The sequence below is a fragment of the Ochotona curzoniae genome, unplaced genomic scaffold, assembly GCF_017591425.1.
Source record: "Ochotona curzoniae isolate NIBS_2020 unplaced genomic scaffold, NIBS_Ocur_1.0 contig_3520, whole genome shotgun sequence".
NCBI lineage: Eukaryota > Metazoa > Chordata > Mammalia > Lagomorpha > Ochotonidae > Ochotona > Ochotona curzoniae.
In genome coordinates, this window is record NW_024465894.1 from 14,097,898 (window position 1) to 14,121,983 (window position 24,086).

Consider the following 24,086-nt stretch of genomic DNA (forward strand, 5'->3'; position numbering starts at 1 on the left):
ATCTCTGTCTTGGTGAATCATCAGAAGGTCGATGCTAAATTGATATTATCACTGATGTTCACTTTGGTGCATAATTAAAATAGGGAATCTCAGGTTTGTTTGTATGAAATTATTATTAGTCCCTTTGAAAATGTTCTGTTTATCATCATTTAAAGAAAAAAAAGATTTAGTAACTTATTTGAAAGAGAAAGAGGAGGATGAGAGATCTTGAGCCACTGGTTCAGTCCCCAAGTAGTTACAACAGCTGGATGGAAGTCAGGAGCCAGGAGCTTCATCCAGGTGTTGCTCTTGGGTAGCAGGGGCCAAGGCCTTTGTGCCACCTTCAACTGCTTCTCCGAGTCTGTTCGCAGGAACCTGGATTGGGAGTGGAGCAACCAGGACACAAATTGATGCCCAAATGGGATAATGCTGTCACAGGCAGTGGTGACACAGCTTTTCCACAATGCCAGTCCCTATTTTTCTTTCGGTTGATTTATTTTTATTGAAAAGTCACATATACAGAGAGGAGGAGAGACAGAAAGAACTTCCATCCACTGTTTCACTCCCCTAATGGCCATAATGGCCAGAGCTGCGCCCATCTGAAGCCAGGAGCCCAGAGCCTCTTCTAGGTCTCTCAAGTGGGTGCAGGGTCCCAAGGCTTTGGGCTGTCCTTGACTGCTTTCCCAGACCACAAGCAGGGAGCTGGATGGGAAGTGGAACAGTTGGGATACAAACTGGTGTCCACGTGGTATGTGGACACTTTCAAGGGAGAGAATTAGCCAGTTGAGCCATGGTGCTGCCTTCTCCCTAACAAAAGATTTTTAAACTGCATATTGCCTTATAGAACAGTTACACAAATGTGACTGAAACAAACAATATGTAAGTTTGACTGCCCATTTTCACATTCTGTGGATGATATTTCTTACTAGCTTCTCCTGTCTTTTTTTTTTTTTTTTGCAATGGAGCAGAATATGCATAGCTGAAGTGCTTTTTTTAGAGTGGGTAAAAAATACTGGGAGGCGGAAGGAACCAGTATAGTTTGATAAAACTTTCCCAGGGAGCACATTGCTGTGTGGTGTTCACTGTGGAAGAGAGTTCCTTGTCCCCAGAAATGCTGCAGTCGGGATGAAGTGCGAGGCGCCTGTGAGATGCCGGTCTCCCGTTTGGTCCTGGGATGTTTGCGTGCATCCGTTTGTGTCTTTGAGTCAATGTGATTGTCTTCCTTTGCAGTGGTTGAAGGCCTGTCGCTGCTGGACTTGGGGATATCTCCATATTCTGGAGCAGTCTTCCATGAAGTAAGTGCTCCTGCTTCCTTTTCCAGATATTAAAAGAGTATTTACAGTCGCAGGTGCCAAAGCCCAACTGCTCTTTCGTACAAACATTTAAAAAGATCTGTTTCAGAAAATTATATTTAGAAACAATCCTTTTTTAGCTGTACTGCACACGAGAGAGCGGTTTCACAATCCAGTGGAAATGGTCCAGATGAAGCTTGTTGATGGGTGGGGAGTGGATGAGGCTGCTGGGGAAGTTACCATTTTTAATAACAAATAAGTTGTAAATAGTTCCCAATCTATAAATAGGTTGTCTGTTTGTTTCTGTGTCATCATGGTTTCCCGTGACAGTTGTGACAGTGGTTTTAGTTCGTTAGAAATCCACAACAGCTTACTTAACCTATAAAGTTTGTTCTCAAGAATATTAAAAACACCCCTCATTAGTTTACTATAACTAAAAAAAAAAATGTATTTGTTGGAAGATCTTTCTGCCTCTTCTCTCTGTAAATTGGCCTTTCTAATAAAAATAGATCTTGAAAAAGAGTTAGAGAAGGAGAGACAATCTTTCATCTGCTGATTCACTCTTCAAATAGTCACGGTGATCAGAGCTGGCCCGGTGCGCAGCTAGGAACCAGGAGCTTGTTTCTCCTGTGTGGGTAGAGAATCCCAAGGCTTTGGACCATCCCCCGCTGCCTTTCCAGGCTGTATTGTTAGTGGAGCTAACTGTATTGAACTGGCACCCATATGGAATGTTCATGCTGCAGGCAGAGGTTTAGGGTGCTAGGCCACCATGCCAGCCTCACCGTCATCTTAATTAAGTTTCAGCCACAGCTTCCTGCCTTATTCAGCCTTGCTTGTTTGCTCTTGATTCCGTAGTCAGAAGCTTTTTTCTGAAGTGAGTCTAATTCCGTCACTGCCTTGCTCAGCCCCTCTGGATGCTCTGCTGTGACCCAAGCACTTCAGAGGAGCACAGGGCCCTGCAGAGCCACCCTACTATTCCTGCTGCATGACTTTCCAGTTGCCTACTAGACGTCGTCGTCTTTGACAATTGATCTCAAAAATTTTTTGTTTTATCTATTTGGAAGACAGAATTACACAGAGATAGAAATACAGAGAGGGACCTACCATCCCCTGATTCACACTACAATGGCTACCGCGGGCAAGGCTGGACCAGGCCAAAGCCAGGAGCCCGAAGCTCCGTCTGTGTCTCTCACAAGGCTCTGCCACGTGGGTGTTACCTCTGCTGCTTTCCCAGGCACATTAGCAGGAAGCTGGATCGGAAGCAAGAACAGCTGGACATTAACCAGATGCAGGCATTGTAGGCGGCAGCCTAACGTACTGCTGGGCTGCCCACTTATGTCCTAGTATTTAGCTATCTCCTTATCTTCCCTGTAGTACTTTGAGAACAGTTTTTCTTTCTTTCCTATCTAGTCTTTTAAAATCATTCAACTCAATTTTCATAGGTAGAACATCTGTCATTTGCATCCATATTTTATTATCTTTATGCTAATATCAAACCATGATAACAGGAACTACTGGCAGAAAGAGGAAACACTTAAGAGACTGTTAGTAAGCACATATTTGAATTACAGGGAACAGATGTATGTGGGCATGTGGAAGAGCGGTCTGCTAACCATAGGGTGCTGTGTTTCCTAGACAGACTAAGAACGCTCCGAGAGAACTCTGGCTTCCATATTCTCTGTTACCCAAGCGTCTTTGCTCCTGCTATGGTCTCTTTGTGGAGGGCCTGCCTTCCCTCTTGTTAATGATTGGTTTTGGTCTTACTACTCAGATATTAGTCTAGGTTTCACTTCCTTTAGGAAGCCATCATCATCTGCTTAGACTGGGTTAGATGTTCCTCTTATACCTTCCAAAGAATCTTGTACTCTCTCTCTTTATGGCTTTTATTACTCTGAAATTGCTTGTGTTTGCTTTACTTTAAAAAAAAATGTTTAATACTGTTTACATAATTGAGAAGGATGTACATTCATGTGGGTTTCTGATTAGGGTGGGGAGGGTCAGGTAAGAAGGAAGGTGCGAGGGATGGATGCTTCAATGTTTTTTTCTCCTACGTCTACAGGGGAGGAGGGGGCGCTCTTGCTGTCAAACTAGATCAGCAGCCAGGGATGGGGTGGTCATTTGATGTCATCTTGGAGACCTCAGTGTGAGGAACATGGCTTCAAGGGTATAACTTAAGTGGTTTCAATGGCCCTGAGATGTTGGTTTCATTGCTGCAGGGTTAAGAAAATCTTTCCAAGGTCTGTTGGTTGACATAGTCCACCTTATTGTATCCACAGACCCAGGAGCATGCTACAAAGCTTGGCCAGGAGAATTGTCCAACCTGTTCTGCTTTCTTTCCTCTGTGGAGTTGGTTGGTGTCTCCTACTGACCTAGGACAGCTGGCTGTCATATCCCCCACGTGCATTTGGAGTTACTATCCACTGAACAGGCATCAGCAACTGAAGAGGCCCAGTCCTGATAAATGCACTCCAAAACTGGACCACATATCCTGTGATTTTCCATGAGGCTGGGGTTTCAGTCCAGTGGTCTAGTTTCTTGGAGTCTCCCAAGAAACCTTGCCTGTCATGTCCTTAGGCTGGACTCGTGTGTACCAGTCAGTACAGGATCAGGTGTGATCTGTCACCGGCCCCAGCCAGTGCATATACTAGTGGGTACAGCTGGCTGATCAGTTCTGCCCTAGCCCCACTTCCCATGCTCTGGCCCAACCCAGCCAGCCCACCACAGACTCCGTCCTCACGTATATCAGCAGACACAGTGGCTTAGTGGGGCTGACCGCCTGTTTTCCTTCTGATAAGATTATGATTCCTCAAAACAGGTACTAGCACCTTTGCATTCCTGATTCCTAGTGCTTATCTTTGTATTTGCATTTCATATGTTAAGTACACCAAATGCCAGCTGCTCTGCTAGAGGCACAAAATGACATAATCTCTGGCCTCATATTTCTGAGACAGAAAATAAATAAGAAATAAATTTCAGAGCCAGTGTTATCAAGAATAAAATGTGTTTTTTTTTTTCTTCTAAATATTTGAAAATAGAGTGATAGAGGGAAAGACAGAGATCTTCCATCTGTTGGTTTACTCCCCAAATGCCTGCCACAGTCAGGGCTGGGCCATGCTGACACTAGGAATTCTGTTGAGGTCGCCTATGTGGGTAGCACTGACTAGGGTATTCGAGTCACCATCTACTGCTTCCCAGGCGGCACCTTAGCAGGGAGCTGGATAGGAAGTGGAGTAGCAAAGAGCTCTAGGTGACACTCTGACACGGGATGTGGGTATCCCAAGTAGTGGCTTAACACAGTTCCCACCCCAGCAAGTTTATTTCACAATGAAGCAGGGGTTCGTTCATGAAGAAGACAGCACAATAATATAAAATTAATGTATCTAGTAATAGTTAAAAAAAAAAAACCTGAAGTCCCAATTGGTTGGATTATAAAGAGAAATAGATCACAGTCATGACCAGAGATTTCATATTGCTATATTAACGACAGAGAAGTTGACAGAAAATCAACAAGGTTATATAAGAGTTGAACAGTACTTTCAATCAATTTGAATTCATTCTTTATTTCCTTTTTTTTTTTTTTTTTTTTTTAAGAAAAAGATCTACTTATTTGAAAGGCAGATTTATAAAGGAGGGGTAAGGAAAGAGACGAGGAAGAGAGTGCGTGAGAGATGAGATCCTTATTCTGCTGGTTCACTCCCCAAATGGCTGCAGCCTCGGGCTGGATCTGGCTGAAGCCAGAAGCTTGGAACTCCACTTGGGCCTCCCGTGTGGGTAGCAGGGCTGCAAGCACAGGCTGTCTTTGGCTGCTTTCTGAGGCACATTAACAAGAAGCTTGGGTGGAAGTGGAGCAACTGGGGCTTAATTATGGATGTCCATATGGCAGACATGGACACTGTACCGCGATGCTGGTCCCTTTATGTCTTCAACAGCAACAAAATACAGTTCTTTTCAAATATCCATAAATTATTTACAAGATTGACAGTTATTTTGGCCCATAAAGCAAGGCTCAATAAGTTTAAAAAGACTCGAGTCAGGTAAATTCCCAGGTGACAATTGAATAAAAATATTGGAAAGACATTTGTAGACAATGGGATGCCAGGCTGTCTGACATTGTCTGTACCAACAGTGTCGGGGTACACTTAAATAAGAGACTGAAAGAATCATGATTCCTTATGAAGGACTACACTATTGTTGTAAAATGGGAAAAGTCTATCAGGGGGTGGGAGTATGAGGGGGAAATCCAACCTATACGAAATTGTATCACATAATTCAAAATTCAAAGTAAAAATATATTTTAAAAAAGATGGGCCCGGTGGCCTGGCCTAGCAGCTAAAGTCCTCGCCTTGAACGCACCAGGATCCCATATGGGCGCTGGTTTTAATCCTGGTAGCTCCACTTCCCATCCAGCTCTCTACTTGTGGCCTGGGGAAGCAGTGGAGGGCCACCCAAAGCCTTGGGACTCTGCCCCCGTGTGGGAGACCTGGAAGAAGTTCCTGGATCGGCATAGCACTGGCTGTTGCACTCACTTGTGGGAGTGAATCATCGGAAGGAAGATCTTCCTCTCTGTCTCTCCTCCTCTCTGTATATCTGACTTTCCAATAAAAATAAAATAAATCTTTAAAAAAAAAAAGACACTTGGAAAATCCCAAAATATTTGGAAAGTAAATTACATATTCTTTTTTTTTTTTTTTTTTTAAGATTTATTTTTATTATTTTTTCATTGGAAAGGCAGATATACAGAGAGGAGAGACAGAGAGGAAGATCTTCCGTCCGATGATTCACTCCCCAAGTGAGCGCAACGGGCCGATACTATGCCGATCCGAAGCCAGGAGCCTCTTCCGGGTCTCCCACGCGGGTGCAGGTTCCCAAAGCTTTGGGCCGTCCTCTGCTGCTTTCCCAGGCCACAGGCAGGGAGCTGGAAGGGAAGCGGGGCTGCCGGGATTAGAACCGGCGCCCATATGGGATCCCGGGCGGCAGGGTGAGGACCTTTAACCACTTGCGCCACCGCGCCGGGCCCAAATTACATATTCTTAAATAATGCATGGATAAGCCAAAATTGGGGGGTAAAATTGGAAAATATTTTGAAATGAATAAAAATGAACACAGAGCCAATCAAAATATAGGGGATTTTGCAGTACTTAGATAAATTTATTATATTAAATGCCTAAATTAGAAAATTCAAATAGCTGACTGTAATTTCTACCTTTGGAAAATTAGAAAAGAGAAAATTTAACCCAAAGGAAGCAAAATGAACATTCTAGAGAACCAAAACAAAATAACTGACAGAAAAATAACAGTGTGAGGCCTGTGTGGTGGCATAGCTAGGTAATCCTCTACCCACAGCACTGGTATCTCAAATCAGCTAATACAAAAAAAATTGATACTGGGGTGGAAGATATGTTTGTGGTCTTTTCCCTTTTTTTTTTTTTATTGGAAAGTCGGATTTACAGAGAGCAGGAAAGAAAGATCTTCCATCCGCTGGAAGTGGCCGTGGTGGCTGGAGCTGAGACAACCCAAAGCCAAGAGCCAGGAGGTTACTCTGGATCTCCCCGGCGGGTGCAGGGTGCCGGGGCGCTTGGCTGTCCTCCACTGCTTTCCTAGGCCACAAGCATGGAGCTAATTGGCAGGGAAGTGGAGCAGTCAGGGCTTGGCCTGGTGCCCACATGGGATCCAGGCATGTGCAAGGCAAGGATTTAGACACTGTGCTAGACCCATGAGTGTATAAACTTAAAACTTGTCAAATTGTCTTTTAAATGTGTGTGATTTATTTTGTGCTAATTATGTGTCCATAAAGCTACAGTAAATAATATGGGAGCTGGCGTTGTGCTTGCGATGTAGGCATCCCCACCATGGAGTGCTGGTTCTAGTCCCAGGTGTGCTGCCTCTGGTCCAGCTTCGTGGTGATGCACCTGAGGCTGCAGGGGAGGAGTCCCAGTTCTCGGGGGAGAGCTGAATGGAGTCCCTGTCTCTGGCTGCAGGCTTTGGACTGGCTGCCATTTGGGACGTGAACCAACAGACCATTTTTCTCTCTCTCCGTCCTTCTGCCGCTTAAATAAATTAGCCAATAAACAAGTCTATAAAATGTGATCTCAGTTAATGGCGAGGAAATTGAGAAGAGTAAAGCTGGCTAACCGGGAAGAGTGAGGGTCGTGTTTGTGGCTATTTAGACACAGTATTGTGTTCAGAGAATGTGCTCTGAGCAAATGAAGTCTGATGAAGAGAGCTTAAAAAAAAAGTGCACAAACCATAAGGGGACCCTGGCTTGGAAATAAGCTTAGTATTTGGGAATTACTGAAAGAAAGCTAGGGTGGCTAAGGCCGAATCAGCCAAGATGAGAATAACCAAACTGAATCTGGGTGACTGTTTGCCCCAGTGCCTACGTTGCTCCTTGGGATGCCCAGGCCCCATGATGGAGTTCAGGGTTCGAGTCCCGGCTTCTCTGCTCTGAGCCGGGTCCCTGTTATGTGCTCCTCAGCAGGTAACAGCGGACGGCTTGTGTACTCAGGTTTCTGCTGTGCACGTGAGAGACCCTGGCGGAATTCTGGGTTCCTCGCTTGGTCCTGGCCCAGTTCTGGCTGTGAGCATCTAGGGAGTCAATGTGTGGAACTCATCTATCTGCTTTGTCTCTCTTCTATATTTCAAATAAAATGAAAATAAACAAGAAATGGAGATGAGTTATGAGAAGTTAGAGATCAGATTGTCTGGAGTTTATATAAATAGGATTAGTATTCTGATAGACACTGGAGATTTTTCAACCAGGAGACAAATGATCTTATTTATATTTTATGTTTAATAGATATTGGATACAGTGAGAGGAGTTGTCTCTAGGGCCGGAGTTGGGGCAGGGAAAGTGATTAAGGTGCTATTGCAGTAGTAAAAGCAGAATGATGATGAGTTGGAAGTAGAGGATTAACAGTGAAGTTGTATTTAGTATAATCTAAGTAAAAAAATATAAGGAAACAAAATTATGTCAAATGAAGATGCTTTGAAAAAAAATGTTTTTAATTGAGTGACAGGAATAGACAGACACACACACATGGAATTCTATCCTCTGGGGTTCACTCTCCAAATTGCCAGGCAAGCTCCAGGACTTCATCGGGTCTTCCGTGTGGGTGGCAGGGGCCCCTGTACTTGGGCTGTCATCCAGTGCCCTCCCTGGGCATCAGCAGAAAGCTAGACTGGAAACAGAGCAGCCAGCTGTAAGTGATACCTGAATATAGGATGCTGATGTTGCAAGTGGCAGCTTACTGTGCCACAGTGACAAGTTTATCATGATTTTGTGCTGTTTATTAGTCTTTATCAGGTTTTATTATTCAGTTCTTAGGGAAAGGCAAGAATATGTAAAAATAGAGAGGACAGGCATAGGTGACAGTGAATTTAGTGTTTGCTCTCACACGTTTCTGTTTTCTGTGTTTCACCACGTACTAATAGTAAAATTCGGAGTGTATTACACTTTGCTGCATCTGGGATTGGTCACTCAAATGGAAATACAGAATAAAAGCAAATTATATTGAGCATATGCTTCTCTGTAGTAGTACTACTTCAGTTACAAACTTACTATGGTAACTGGCCTATTTGCTAACAGGCTTTTTGGGAATCTTTGTTATGGCACTTTTGTGACCAATTGAGAGCCTTCTCGTTTATTTAAGTTGCATTTATTTTTGTCCATTTAGGAGAGAGAGAGATGGATTGATCGATCTTTCTTCCATCCATTGGTTCACTCTTAGGATGCTTGCAGCAGCCATGAGCAGGCCTCTGGAGCGAAGTTGGAACTTGCTCCTTCTCTCTCCTTCCCGCTCTTTCTCTTGTTTTCTCTATCTCTCCTTTCCCTCTCCTTCAAGTTTTTCTCTTTTCTCCTGTTCCCTTCCCTCTCCTCTGTTTTCCCTCTCTTCCTCCCTCTCTGTCACTTTTGAGACTTTTTAAGGATCATTTCAAATAAATGATGCTTAAAAGTGAATCAAAAAGCCCATGTCTGACTGTAAAGCCTTGGTTCTTTCTGCCGTGCTAACCTGACCTCATCAGAAAGCTGTCCGTTGACCATCACAGTCTTTTAGGACACATTTCGTGTAGTTGGAATTTGGAGACTCTCCTGAGTCATCAGCATGGGCTCGCTAAAACCAAATCATGTACTTCCTTTTTGGTTTTTGTGGATTGATGAACAGCTTGTAGTAGCAGATCATCCTTCCTGCCAAGAACAGCTAGAAAAGCAGGATGAACAGAAAAATCATCTGTTTGAATGCACTGGAAAGTACCAAGATAGCCCTGACCTGAGGGGCCAGCCTCCAGCCAGGAAACTGCAAACAGTTGAGCCCAGCAGCGTGCCCTGCCTTCTCAGTCTGTAAATGACACAGGCTGAGAGGCCAAGGAGCAAAACAGAGATTGGCTGTTAAGATGGCCAGGAGGTAAGCAGAGCTATTTTTAGCAGTCTTAGATGCTGGGGAAGTAAAAACTTGAAACCAGCAAACGTCACAAGGCCATGGTAAAGGACATGGGTTTCTGATGGGACTTCTGAAGTACTACACTGGAGGGATAAGGGAAGATCAGATTTAGACCAGTCTTGCAAAGATTGAATCCAACTTCCAGTTAGCTCTGTTCCCAGTTAGGTTAAAGTGATACAGTTCTGTTTCCTTGTCAGACGTTGAAGGAAATCTTTTCTGAAAGAGGATAACCTCATCCAGAGTGCTGTAATTTTTCTGTTGTGTGATCAGAAATTACCAAATACAGAGATTTAAAAAAAGACTATGAAAGGGCCTAGCGCAGTGGCCTAGTAGCCAAAGTCCTTGCCTTGCAGTCATTGGGATCTCATGTGGGCACAGGTTCGTATTCCAGCTGCTCTACTTCCCATTCAGCTCCCAAAAGCCTGGGCCCAAAGCCTTGAAACGCCACACCTGCGTGGGAGACCTGGAAGAAGCTCCTGGCTCCTGGCTTTGGTTTGGCTCAGCTCCAGCTGTTGGGGCTACTTGTGGAGTAAGCCATCAGATGGAAGAGCTCTGTCTCTCCTTTTCTCTGTAACTCTGACTTTCCAAAGGATAAAGAAATTTTTAAAAGAAAAGATCATAAAAAGATTTGCAAGTTACTGAATTTGGCTAGTAACATTTGGACAAAATGCCACCAAATGATTAAATGACAAGAGAATTTTACCGGAGATACAGAATATGTAAGAATGAATCATGAGGTTCGGTGCAGAAGCCTGGTGGCTAAGGTCCTTGCCTTGCACGTGCTAGGATCCAGTATGGGTGCCAGTTTGTGTCCTGGCTTCTCCACTTCCCATCCAGCTCCCTGCTTGTGGCCTGGGAAGGCTGTAGAGGACGGCCCAAAGCCTTGGGGCCCTGTACCCACATGAGAGACCCAGAGGAAACTCTGGCTCCTGGCTTTATATCAGCTCAGCTCCAGTCATTGCGGCCACTTGGGGAGTGAGCCAGCAGATGGAAGATCTTTCTCTCTGTCTCTCCTCTCTATAAATCCTGCCTTTCCAATAAAAATAAATAAAATTAAAAAAAAAATCCTGGGCGCCAGTTCATGTTCCTGCTGTTCCACTTCCCATCTAGCTTCCTGTTAGTGTTCCTAGGAAAGCTGCAAAGGATGGCTCAAGGCTTTGGGTCCCTGCACCAATGTGAAGACCCAGAAGAAGCTCCCATTTCTGGCCTTGGCTTTACAGCTGTTTGGAAAGTGAACCAACAGGTGGAAGATCTCCGTCTCTCCTCTCTCTCTTTGTAACTCTTGCCTTTTAAGTAAAACAAAGAAATATTTTAAAACAATCATGAGCATTTTAGAATAAAAACAGAATAAGAATGCAATAGATGACTTTGGCAATAGACTACATGGAGCTGAAGAGGAAATTATCTGGAAAATAAGGTCTAGAAAATACCTCAGCTAAGTATGGAGAGAAAAGCAGGGAAAGTACAGAGGAGAAAGGTCCAACACGAGAATGCTTCAGGACATTTGTGCAGAACGCATATGATGAGAAACTATGAGTTTTTACAATTTTTGCACCAAAATAAAATGTGAAGAATACATTTCCTTGTTTCAGAGGGGGTGGGTGATGGATGGAGGAAGAGAGAGAACGTGTTTGCTTCCCCAACTACTAGTTTCTTCCCCAGATGTTCACAACAGCTGAGACTGAATTGGGCAGAAGCCGGAAATCGGGCTCGGCCCAGGTCTCCACAGTCGGTGCCAGGAACCCAGTTACTGGAGCCATCTCAACTGCTCCTGGGCGTAAGGAGCTGAGTACTGAACACGGCAGGTCTTTGTCTGCCAGGCTAGACTCCTGCTCCTAAACTTGCCTTTTAATTTCATCTTTCAAACTTTTTGAGATACCCATAATTATACCACATAAACAGTGGAATTTCAGAATGGGGAAAGTCAATAAGGTAGTAATAGTTGAAAAAATAAGTGACTCAAGGTGTCAATTTATTAAATTGTGAATTAATGAATTTCAATTATAATTTACGAATTGTAAATTGAAATTGTAAATTAAGGAACTTTACTTAAGAGGTTCCATAAAGCCAAATAGGATAAAGTCAGAGAAAACATAACACTATAATAAACTGCTCAAAACCAAGGATGAGGTTAAAATCCGCTAAAGGCGTCACTGTTAAAGAATAACAGTAAGATGGAAGCTAATTTTTCTTTGGAGGTGGTAGAATCGAAAGCCAATAGAAAGATATCCATATTCTGTGACCACAGCAGAGTAAACTAGAAGTATATATTTAAAATACAAAGAGGGGGTGATGTGATGGTTTAATTGGCTGAATCCTCACTTTGCAAGTGTTGGGATCCCTGGCTGCTCACTTCCCATCCAGCTCCCTGCTTGTGGCCTGGGAAAGCAGTCAGGGATGGCCCAAAGCTTTGGGACCCTGCACCCATGTAGGAGACCAGGAAAAAGTTCTGGCTCCTGGCTTAGGATTGGCTCAGCTCTGATCATTGTGGCTACTTGGGGAGCGAATCAGAGAATGGAGGGTCTTTCTGTAGCTCTTTCTCTCTGCATATCTCCCTTTCTGAGATCAGGCGGGTTCAGGGTGGTATGGCCGTAGATGACAACCAGTATCTCCCTTTCCAATAAAAAAAAAGTCTTGAAAACAAAATTTTAAAAAGTCTAGAAATTAGAATGTATCTTCAACTGAATAATATCGAGAAACAGTATCTTAGCTTGTGTGATGCAGCTAGTCATACTCAGAAAAGTTTATTACTTTAAAATAAATTGTGAATAACTTGGTTTTAAGAAGCTTGACATTTTATATAGTAGTTGACCAATTCCTGAAGAACAAAATCTAAACTGTTAAATATAGCAAATCTGAATAGTGTTTTTATCTGTGAAAGAAATGGAATCTTTAACATCTTAAAAAAATAAACCCTTTGGCTAAGATGACTTCACACGGAGTGAGTTTTCCCCAAACCTTTGATGAGGAAATAACATTAATTCTGTACAGATTTGTCAGGGATCAGAGGAAAATATTTTCCAGCTCCTCTTATTAATTTTAGGCAATCTGGTGCACTCCGGAGTTCCCCTTAGCTAATATATATATATATATATATCTTAAAACTAAAATTCACCTCAGGCTTTTAGTGTTAAAAGTTCCTAAACAGATGTTCATCTTGTGTCAGGTTTTGTTTATTCCCTTCATTCAGCAGTGCTAGAGGCAAGAAATGACCCAGTGAAATTCCACTATCCCCCAGACCTGTACTGACCAACTTAACATAGACAGTATTGGAGGAGAGAAAGATGTTAGTGACAGAAGAGTTTTTTCGTAAACCCCCTGGAATGGAAGCTGGTGATAAGGTCTAGTAAGGATTAATATAATTTTTTAACATGTTTTTTTCTTGCAGACTCCACTCATAATCTATCTCTTTCATTTCCTGATTGATTATGCTGAGTTGGTATTTATGGTAAGTAACCTTTTACATAAAATCATTATATCTATTTCTCATTTCACATTCAGTTGTTGTTTTTAAGAAAATAGACGCCAAGAGAGATCTACTCTCTGTTTCACTCCCCACATCCCTTCTTTAGCTGTGCGAGGGCCGAACCAGGATGGGATCCCAGTGTGGGTCTCCCAGGAGTGTGGGAGAGATTGAGCCACGGAGCTGGCACTTGTTGTCCTTCAGGGTGCAGGAAGTTACAGTGGGAGGTGGAGCTGCAGTTTCAGCCCAGGCTGCAGGTGTCCCAACTGGCACTTAACTACTGTGGCAAAACACTCACCCTAAATGTCTAATTTGAATTCTTGGAATTGTGGCTGTATTTTGGAAGTATGAGGAATAATCTCTGACATCTGACCCATTCCAATTCCTTATTCTTTTTAGAATTTGATTTTTGGATAGTGCATATAGTCTTGAATTTTTTTTTTTTTTTACCTCCAAAATGACATGACTGGCTTTAATCTGTGATGCCAGTGTGAATGGCATCCTGCGTTTCCCAAGCCAAGTCACTTTATGAGGACTTAAGCATGAGGATTTTCTGTGTCCAGCAATTGAAACATTCAAAATTGAGATAACAGGGCCTGGTGTGAAGGCATAGTGACTTGAAACACTTGTCTAGTGTTGAAGATGTGAGTCAAGACTGTTGAGGTCTTTCTTAATTGTAATCGTTGCTGTCTGTCTGTTGCTGTTGCAGGGGGACTCACTGTGTGCTAGGCATTGACATACGTTAAAGGCTGACTGGGAGGGTTAGGTTTTGGTTAGTTGCCCCCCCCATCCTGAAACCCTAGGCCCTGGCAGCATCCCATCACCTCTGCACTAACTGAGTTCTTTTCTGTTCTGGATTCTCTTTCTCCTGATAGATAAGCGATGTGCTCACTGCTGTTGCCCTCTATTTTGCAATCCAGGATTTCAATAAAGTTGTGGTAAGTGGTTAGTGGGTGGGACAAATCTGGGTAGATTGGGTAACCTGTTGGTCTTTGCTGTTACAATAAGAATCAAAGCCCTTGTACTTACTGGTTCCAACTGCTTTAAAATGCAAAGCAGTAGGAGTGAAGCTTCTGGCTTGCTCAGCCAGCTCTGAGATGACAAGCCCAAACCCACAAGACAGCTTCACTAATAGAAGCCGCGGAATGGAAAGTTGAACCGTGTGTCTTCTTGAGAACTGTTACTGTCCACACACCTGTGCGTGTTCAGACTTTTTGGACTCTGTGTTAGACATTGGTTATATGAGAACTCTTCAATATCTTCCTCTGCTTTTCACCAGTGTTTCTGCTCAAAGGAAAATGAATATACCTTTTAACTCACTGTGTTCATTTTATTGAAGGTTAAATTGGATTCCCAGTGTTCTGTTTCTGGGAGACAGTAATCAGAATAGAATTTTTTTTTTAATGAAGAGCTTTTATTATTTTTTTTTCTAAGACTTTTTATTATTATTTGAAAAAGTTAGGAGTGGTAGCCTAGTGGATAAAGTTCTCAACTTGCACACGCCTGGATGCTATATGGACACTGGTTGTTCCACTCTTCTTCCAGCTCCCTGCTTGTAGCCTGGGAAAGCAGTAGATGACAGCCCAAAGCCTTGAGACCCTGTACCACCCACGTGAGAGACGAGGAACAGGCTCCTGGCTTCAGCTCTGCTCAGCTCTGGAGAGTGAACCAGCGAATGAAAGATCTGTCTCTCCTTCTCTCTGTAACCCCACTTTCCAATTAACAAAACAAAACAAAAAGACTGAGAACAAGAATAAAAGAGAGAGAGAGAGATCTTCTATCTGCTGATTCACTCCTCAAATGGGCATAAAAGCCAGAGCTGATGCTGGTCGAAGCCAGGAACCAAGAGCTTCATCCTGTCTCCCACATGGGTAGGGATGCAGGGGGTCAAAGACTTGGGCCTTCTGTTGCCGCTTTCCCAGGTGCGTTAGCAGGGACCTGGGTCAGAGGTGGAACAACTAGGACATGAATTTATACTCATATAGGATGCTGGCATCACAGGAAATGGCCTAAATAGTTTTTTTTTTAAAGATTTATTTATTTTTATTGCAAAGTCAGTATATAGAGAGGAGAGACAAATACCTTCCATCTGATGATTCACTCTCCAAGTGATTGCAACAGCCAGTGTTGTGCCGATCCGAAGCCAGGAGCAAGGAACCTCCTCCAGGTCTACCACGTGGGTGCAGGGTCCCAAGGCTTTGGGCCAACCTCTACTGCTTCTCAGGTCTCAAGCGGGGAGCTGGATGGGAAGTGGATCAGCCAGGGCCTAAACGAACATCCATATGAGATCCCAGCACATGCAAGGCGAGGATTTAGCCACTAGGGTTTTTTTTTTTTTTAAAGATTTATTTTTTATTATTTTTTTATTGGAAAGGCGGATATACAGAGGAGAGACAGAGAGGAAGATCTTCTGTCCGATGATTCACTCCCCAAGTAAGCGCAACGGCCGATACTATGCCGATCCAAAGCCAGGAGCCTCTTCCGGGTCTCCCACACAGGTGCAGGGTCCCAAAGCTTTGGGCGGTCCTCGACTGCTTTCCCGGGCCACAGGCAGGGAGCTGGATGGGAAACGGGGCCACTGGGATTAGAACCGGCGCCCATATGGGATCCCGGGTGTGCAAGGCGAGGACCTTAACCGCTTGTGCTACCACGCCGGGCCCGACTCTTTGGACTTTAACTCAGCAAAGCTACCTGCTTTGATTTCGGAGACATTTTCCTTCTATCCCGCGCATGTTTGCTTGTAAGGTTGGCTGTCTTTTTCATTCAGGAGCACACCCATGAGCTTGTTGGGGGACAGATCAGGGGAAGGCAAGAACTTTCCCCTAGTCTGCTCTGTCTTTGCCATGTAACCTTCCAGCCCCACCCATCTCTTCTTTTATCATGGTCCTTCTGGATCTTTCTGTGTGAAAGGAAAAAAGCTTGAAACAGGAGCATAAAGGAGAAAACCCAAGATAGTGCAACATTTAGGGTTTTCCACCTTACTTGAAAATACTCCCAGCCTTCATGGAACTTGTCTAGTGAGAGAAGCAGACAGCAATTACATAAATACTTGGAGAAATTGAAACTCTTAACAGTGTGCTATCAGAGGAAGTAAGGAAGAGAGTGTGCTTTCCTGAGAAAGTGGTGATTAACTGAAACCCCAAGACCGTGTGAGTTAGATCAGATGCAGAGACCTGAGAGCAGGAGCGGGTGTTGGCACGTTCATGGTACTGGCACCCAGAAAGCGGGAGGTTGGGGGAGCAAGAGTGAAATGAACCTGGGGCATGGGGTGCTAGGGTCAGCTGACATAGGGCTGTGTCGGCCACCTCAAGGACTTAATCATCCTGAAAAGGGGATGTAATTTGTTTCACATTGTGTTGGTTTTTTTTCCCCCTAGTTTAAAAAGCAAAAACTCCTCCTAGAACTGGACCAGTATGCCCCTGATGTGGCCGAACTCATCCGAACCCCTATGGAAATGCGTTACATCCCTCTGAAAGTGGCTCTGTGGTAAGTATTTCCTGGCAGATCCAGGCTCAGTGCCAATGAATGCAAGGAAAATCTGATGAGACGTTCCCATGTTGTTTGTTGTATTTTTGGAGATTTGCTGTCTTAGTCATCAAGTATTTGCTGTAGTTCAGTTGCACAACCGGGGTTCTGGCCAGCAAAGCAGACAGAGCCATTCTGTCTGTGCGGGGACAAAGGCTCGCACAGCGACATGCACAATCAGACCCTTCACAAGTGCTTTTGGGCTCGGCACTGGCTTAGGGCGCCAAGCCTCTCTGTAGCCATCTCCATTTGTAACATATAGATTGAATAAAAATTCTGCTCTTTGTGTGGCTGTTTGCTGGAACTCGTGTCATTGTCACAGATTAGTCTCCCATTTATTTGTAGTTCAGGAAAGGGAAGTGAGTGGCAGGTAGCCCCATCCGGCTGCACGGCCCCCGTCAGGAGTGGAGCTTGCCGAGGCGCTGAAGGCGTGCTTTAGGAGCACCCAGTGCTGTCGGTTGTGTTGAGTTCTTTCAGGTTTTTCCTGTTTATATTCCTGAGATAGTCAAATGTGAGTAAATACGCAGTCAACTGATCGTCATGGAGCGTTACAGTGTGCTGGTTTCTAGGGATACACAATAAGCAAGACAAATTTCCTCATGGAAAAACCTACCCTTCAAACTTCAGAATGAGCGGGGACCCTATGAGGACAGTTTTTTTTCTTTCTCAACCCTACCTCGTGTGTGATGTTCCTTTTAATTTTTCCACATAGGTGTCAGCACAATGGCTTCTTAAATATCATTCATTCTTTGCCAGAGCCATTTTTTTTTTCCTTCCCACTAAATTTGTACGTATCAGTCTGCATTTGTGTATTTCAGAGATACTGGTGGAAGCTACCTTAATAGACCCGGAAGTTTGGAAATACTGTAAATTAGTATGAACTTGTATGTCTCCTTGTTGGGAGGGTAGTTTTGTAATAACAACAGCCATTTCTTAAAAAGTTGTGTAACAAGTCTGTCTGTAATTGCTGGGGGGGAGGACGGAGGAGAGAAGAAAACCTCAACAACATCCAGGCCTTTGGCTTTAGAAAGGCTAATCTTACATTCCCAGGAGCTATTATTGCATTTAAGTTCTTTATTCACAAATAATAACTCTAACCTTTCTCTGAGACACTGGTATGTTTCTTCCCATCTGATAATCAGAATTATGCAACAGGTCTCCCTTTTCACTTTGTCTGCCAGGAAACTCAGAAGCGGATTTGAAGCCGCTTATTATCGCGCTGTGGAAGATGCTCTTCTCTCCTTGACCTTTGCTTTCTACTTTCATTTACGTTTTCCCCTGCTGTTGAGTCTTGATTTTTATCTATTTATTTATTTAAAGATTTACTTTTTAAAAGATTTATTTATTTTAATTGGAAAGGCAGATATACAGAGAGGAGAAGAGACAGAGAGGAAGATCTTCCGTCCAGTCATTCACTCCCCAAGCAGCCGCAACTGCCGGAGCTGAGCCAATCCAAAGCCAGGAGCCAGGAGCTTCCTCTGGGTCTCCCACACAGGTGCAGGGGCCCAAGGCTTTGGGCCGTCCTCGACTGCTTTCCCAGGCCACAATCAGGGAGCTGGATGGGAAACGGGGCTGCCAGGACACAAACCAGTGTCCGTGTGAGATCCAGTGTGTGCAAGGCGAGGACTTAGTCACCTAGCTATTGTGCCGGTCCTGTTTTTTTTTTTTTTTCTCAGTTACATTTACTTTATTAAATACTAATTAAAACTCAGAAACCTCTCTCTCCATCCGATGTTTGATCCCGTTTCACAGCTTTTGGTCTTTGAGCTTGAACTTGGAGCTTTACTCCATCTATAATGTGGTTTTCCTGTTGTAATGCATTCTTTTGTTTTTTTTCTTTTTAAGATTTTATTTATTTTTACTGGAAAGTCAGATATACAGAGAGGAGGAGAGACAGAGAGGAAGATCTTCTGTCCGATGATTCACTCCCGAAGTGAGCGCAACGGCCGGTGCTATGCCGATCTGAAGCCAGGATCCAGGAACTTCCTCCAGGTCTCCCAAACGGGGGCAGGGTCCCAGGGTTTTGGGCCATCCTCCACTGCTTTCCCAGGCCACAAGCAGGGAGCTGGATGGGAAGTGGAGCTGCCGGGATTAGAACCGGTGCCCATATGGGATCCTGGTGCGTTCAAGGCGAGGACTTTAGCTGCTAAGTCATGCCGCTGGGCCCTGCAATGCATTGTGAAGTTCTTGTTGTGAAGAAAACTGAATCCAGCCCATACCTCTGTGAAAGCCATGCTCTTTGTTGAAAGGTATTTTCGAATATGGTCAAACTGTGCAAAGTGTTCTCTGAGCGCACTCGAAGATGCCGTGCAAGGAATTTTCGTGACAGAAGTAACTGGCAGGCTAATATTCATCTGTAGCCCCTGGCACCCTTCATGGCAGACACTGCCATGTTTAGTGGGAAGGACCTTAGCTTTTTTTTTTTCTTCACTATCTTTAATACCTGTTGTCTGCCTCAAATAATTTGTGGAGGTAGGATTGAAATAAATAAAAATAATCCATTATATGTATATATGTAAGATTTTACTACCCACAGGTTTATCAAATTTATTTTCTCAGTCCGTTCTTTCCTATAGATTAGGAGACCAGGGTTTCAGCTTTTAGTGAGAGAGCAAGAAGTCCTGTTCTATGGCAATTGGCTGGTTGAATTCAGTAAAAATGCTATTTCTCTGTCCTTCAGGTGTGGCTCAGTAGATTTTGCAGGACTCTGAAGAGGTCTCAATCCAAGCTGCCCTTCGAGGCGGCCCCTGTCAGAGCCTAGGAATCTGCCTGAGGAAAAAGCGTAGTTTTCAAGGATGATTATGAGAATTTGTAGAATTCTGCTTTTTTTTTTTTTTTTTTTAAATCTGTAGTAGTATAGAAGACATTGGCTGTAGGGCCAGCGCCCATCTTGAGAAGGCTTGCTAGCTCGTGAGTCCACTGGGAAGTGGCCTAACCACTGAAGTGATGAAACCAGAGTAATGTTACTGCTGGTGGACAGGATCTGTGTGATGTTTAAAGGTCGTGTTTTCCACATAGCGCTTAGCATAGAATAGGTGGTCCGCATTCAGTACCTTTTATTCACTCACTCCAACTTCCCTACTCCATTCTCTTCTTTCAGGAGAACTCATTGACCAAGTAGTTGATTTCCTTTTAGTAGATTTTTAGTAAGACTCTTGAATTTCCTGGCTGTGGTGGCCAGACTCCCTGGCCCATTGACCAGGGTTACTAATGCTCACTGTGTGTGTTCTTCCCCAGCTATCTCTTAAATCCCTACACGATCTTGTCTTGTGTTGCCAAGTCTACCTGCGCCATCAACAACACCCTCATTGCTTTCTTCATATTGGCTACTATAAAAGGTAAGGTCCGGAAGGAGAGGATAAAGTTCAGTTCCTGATGTGTGCAAGGTTTTTGAAATACTGTCTTGTGGTTGTTTGTGGGTTTTTTTTTTAAAGACTTGTTTATTTTAGTGGAAAGTCAAAATTATAGAGAAAAATAGAGACAATGATCTTCTTCCATCTGCTGATTCACTCCCCAAATGGTTGCAATGGCTAGAGCTGAGCTCCTCCAAAGCTAGGAGCCAGGATCTTCTTCCAGGTCTCCCACGTGGGCACAGGAGCCCAGGGACTTGAACCATACTCTGTTGCTTTGTCAGGCCATAAGCAGGGAGTTGGATGGGAAGTGGAGCAGCCAGGACACAGGTCGGTGCCAAATGGGATGCCAGTGCTGTCAGGTGGAGGATTAGTTTGTTTTTCCACCACATCAGTCCCATGCTATTGCTGTTTTTCAATAAGATAGTGCAACACTTAATAAAAATATTTCTGAAAATTATGAAGCTTATAAAAGATTATTACAAAAAATTTAGACGAAACAAATTAAAATGTCCTGAGCGTCTACCGCTCAGTCACTTTTCACATAGTTTTTTGAAATGGTTCTCTGACACTTATAGTGAAAATGGCAGTCTTCTTCCTACCCCTGGTTAACTTCATCCAAGCAAATTGTGACTTTCACCAACATTTGCATCTGTATTTCTAAATTGGTCTTCAGATGGATTATGACTTGTAGACATTGTTTATTGCACGTCCATTACGCTTGTTAAAGATTTAACTCTTTGGCACCAGTATTTGTACTTTGTCCTTAACTCCCTTTTCAAGTAATAGTAAGAAGTCGGTACCTGTATTTTGTGATGCTGTGTGTATTACTGACTGGTGGGCAAGATATTGACTATTGCTATTTTTACTTTCTTACATGCCTTTTTTCTTTATTTGTGCGTTTTTGTCATTGTTTTTGCCTAATTTTCCTTCCGTAGTTAATCCATTAGATCTGTGAAATCTCTAAACATTTTAATGCCTAAAATGTGAGATAGCCTGTTGATGTCATTGTTTTTCTAGAGACATCCCTCACGTATCGTCCTGCTCCCATGTCTCCTCGTCTCTGGGTCAGTGCTGTCTGTCATACTGGACTCCACTGTGATTCTCCTGTGTTGTATCCCTTCTTTCCTGGATGGATTGCTTCTCTCATTTATTGATATTTTTCTGTTCTGTTTTGCTAAGGTACTTCCTCTTAATTTTCAAGAAAAGGTTATGAAATAGATAATGTAGGCATTTTATATCTAAAAAATATTATTTCTGGTTGATGCTGAATTAATATTTTGATGGAGGGAAGAATTCTAGACTTTAGAGAAAAAAAAAATTTTTTAAAGAGAAAAAGATAGAGATCTTCCATCCTCTGGTTCACTACCCAAGTGGCCACAGTGGCAGGAGGTGCTTCTTCTGGATCTCCCAGTGGATTAGGGACTAGGGGACCCAAACCGTCCTCCTCTGCTTTCCTCGGCCATGAACAGGGAGCTGGGTGGGAAGTGATGCCACTGGGACACAAAGCGGCATGCATATGGGACGCTAGTGCTGGCAGTTGGAGAATTAACCTATTGAGCCAGTGTGTCAGCTCCTAGACTTTTCTAACTCTCCCTTTAGAATTTTGAAGGTATTTCTTCACCATCTTTTAGTACTTTCATTGCCATTGAGCAGTTTGATGGCATTATGAGCAACTCGATTTTTCTTTCTGAAAAATTGGGCATCTTTTCACCTTGGTTTTTTGAAATTCATGATGGTATGTCTTGACCTTTGCTCTTTCTTCATTCATTAAGCTGCTTGCTTAATAAGTCCTTTCAGTGTGAAAACTAGTATTCCTTCATTCTCAATGTATTCTTGTTCTGTTTTTCAAGTTCTCTCCCTTAAGTTTTCTCTGTCTTCTTATTTTAAATGTCTATAGGTTGTTGGACTTTCTTGATTGATCAAATGTACATCTTTTATTTTCTAATGTTTTTTCCCAGTCTGTTTTACTTGTTTTAAATCTTAGATTTTGTGTATAATATTTTAGATTTTGCTTTTTTGTTTTGAAACATTGTTTTTATTTTGTCTCGATATCCTTTTATTTTTTTCTGAGTATATAATTTTTTCATTGCCATCTGTTCCAAGCGATTTTTTTTCCTCATCCTTCGTTTTTATCCCTCTTATTTTGGTTTCTGTTTCTTCTTCCCTGTGAGAGGAGTTCCTGTTATGTGTAATGATCCTGGCCGTTTATGAGTAAGGCACTCACAGGTTAACCGTTCCACACGAGGGCTCATCGCTAGATCAGTATTGCTGTAAGGAGATCAGGCATTGGGCTGGCCTTTTTTTATGGGAGCCATCAATAAATATCATTGTCTCTAGGTTGGATTTTCCTCTGAAGTTGTTTCTGCAAAGAGGAGTCCTATCAGAGATTTGGGATTGAGCTGGGATGGAAGGGAGGCTATGGGCCAGTGGTGGCTGATTTCAGTCTCTAGTCTTTTCGCTTAATTCTGTTACTTTTCAGTCCACATTTCTCCTGAGCGCCTCACTATGCTTTCGCGTCTCCTAGAGTCTGTGCTCTTCAGTTGGTTTTCTCCAGATCCGTGGTCTTCTGCAGGTGGAGCACAACGTTACAGGGATGGAATATGTGCAACATGTACCTGACAGCACGTCGTTTGGCTGAGACCTGAGATCCTTACTGGTTTGAACACTAACACACTTGGCTTTTGACTCTGTGCCTGATGGCTAGGGGATGGATCTCTCACATGTTCTTTGGTGTGTGAGTTGGCCTGATTTTCATTAATACTCCTCTTGGTAGGCCACTGAGCTCTAATTTCTTCCATATTGCTAAGTCATTTATCCCTCTTTCACTTGTTTTATATTTTCCACTATTGTGTTAAAATTTTTTTTCTGTAGCCTTATCTCCTATTCTTTTTGGTTTAATACTAGTATTATTTCCTTATTTTTTTTCTCAGTGAGGTTTTTTTAGGTATGATAATAAACATGTTATCAATCTATCATTTTGAATTGGAAGTTTCTCCATTAGCATTTGGGATAAATAGGAGAGTACTTTAAACATTCATGGAAATTAAAGAATTAGTTTAGGAGCTAGCATTATGCAGTGGGTTAAGCCACTGCCTCTGTGTGTGTGTGTAATTCATGAATAGTTTTTTCATTATATGTGCTTTTTCATAAATTTTTTGAAGACCTGTTGCCTTTTTTTTTTAGTTTTTATTTTTAAATCAGGGAGATTTACAGAGAGAGTGACAGATTGTCTATCCACTGGTTCATTCCCCAAGTGGCCGTAATGGCTAGAACTGAGCTCATCTGAAGCCAAGATCCTCTCTGGTCTCTCCTGTGGGTGCAGGGTCCTCAGGCTATGGGCCGTCCTTCACTGCTTCCCCGGGCCACAGGCAGGGAGCTGGATGGGAAGTGGAGCAGTCGGGACGTGAACATTGCCAGTTGGGATGCTGATACTGCAAGCAGAGGTTTAGTGTAGTATGCCGTGGCTCTGGCGTCAGATTTTTCTGTTTTTCATATGAACTTTTGTGCATTGCATTAAGTATCCGTGTATAATTACACAGAAATGTTGTTTAACCACACCTATATTCAGGGTTTTAAAGCAGCAGTTAGCGTTGATTTAGCTTGTATGTACATCAGCCAGGGGGGTGGCCTGATCTAAAGCAGTCACCTGGCTGGTTTCGTTGGGGCTCCTTCATCCTCACTGGCTATAATCTAGGCTAGGCACTGACCCAGGTGTCTGTCATCCTCCTGGACCAGGGACTGTGTGAAGCATGATCTTCTCATGGAGATGGCAGAGGTGTAATATGAGCAAGTCCAAGCAGATACCCATTTTCATGTTTTCCTGCTTGTGGCCTGGGAAGGCGGTAGAGGACGGCCCAAAGCCTTGGGACCCTGCACCTATACGAGAAACCCAGAAGAATCACTTGGCTCCTGGCTTCACATTGGCTGGGCTCTGGGCGTGATGGCCACCTGGGGAGTGAACCAGTGGCAGGAAGATCTTTCTCTTTCTCTCTGTAAATCTGCCTTTCCAATAAAATAAATACTTTTTTTTTGGAAG

At 43.3% G+C, this 24,086-nt stretch overlaps 1 protein-coding gene across 3 annotated transcripts in view; it reads left to right on the plus strand.

The window, feature by feature from the left end:
- Window positions 1-24,086, plus strand: part of PIGU (phosphatidylinositol glycan anchor biosynthesis class U) — an 84,938-nt gene that overhangs the window by 7,435 nt on the left and 53,417 nt on the right. For 2 of the 3 annotated variants that reach the window (XR_005884018.1, XM_040981608.1), the window contains exons 2-6: window positions 1,210-1,274; window positions 13,098-13,157; window positions 14,048-14,110; window positions 16,549-16,658; window positions 19,935-20,035. Coding sequence is in view for 2 of the 3 variants with exons in the window: in XM_040981608.1 (XP_040837542.1) it covers window positions 1,210-1,274; window positions 13,098-13,157; window positions 14,048-14,110; window positions 16,549-16,658; window positions 19,935-20,035 (399 nt within the window). In the remaining variant the exon portion in view is untranslated. The remainder of the gene's footprint in view (window positions 1-1,209; window positions 1,275-13,097; window positions 13,158-14,047; window positions 14,111-16,548; window positions 16,659-19,934; window positions 20,036-24,086) is intronic. The other variant, XM_040981610.1, reaches the window with a different exon arrangement.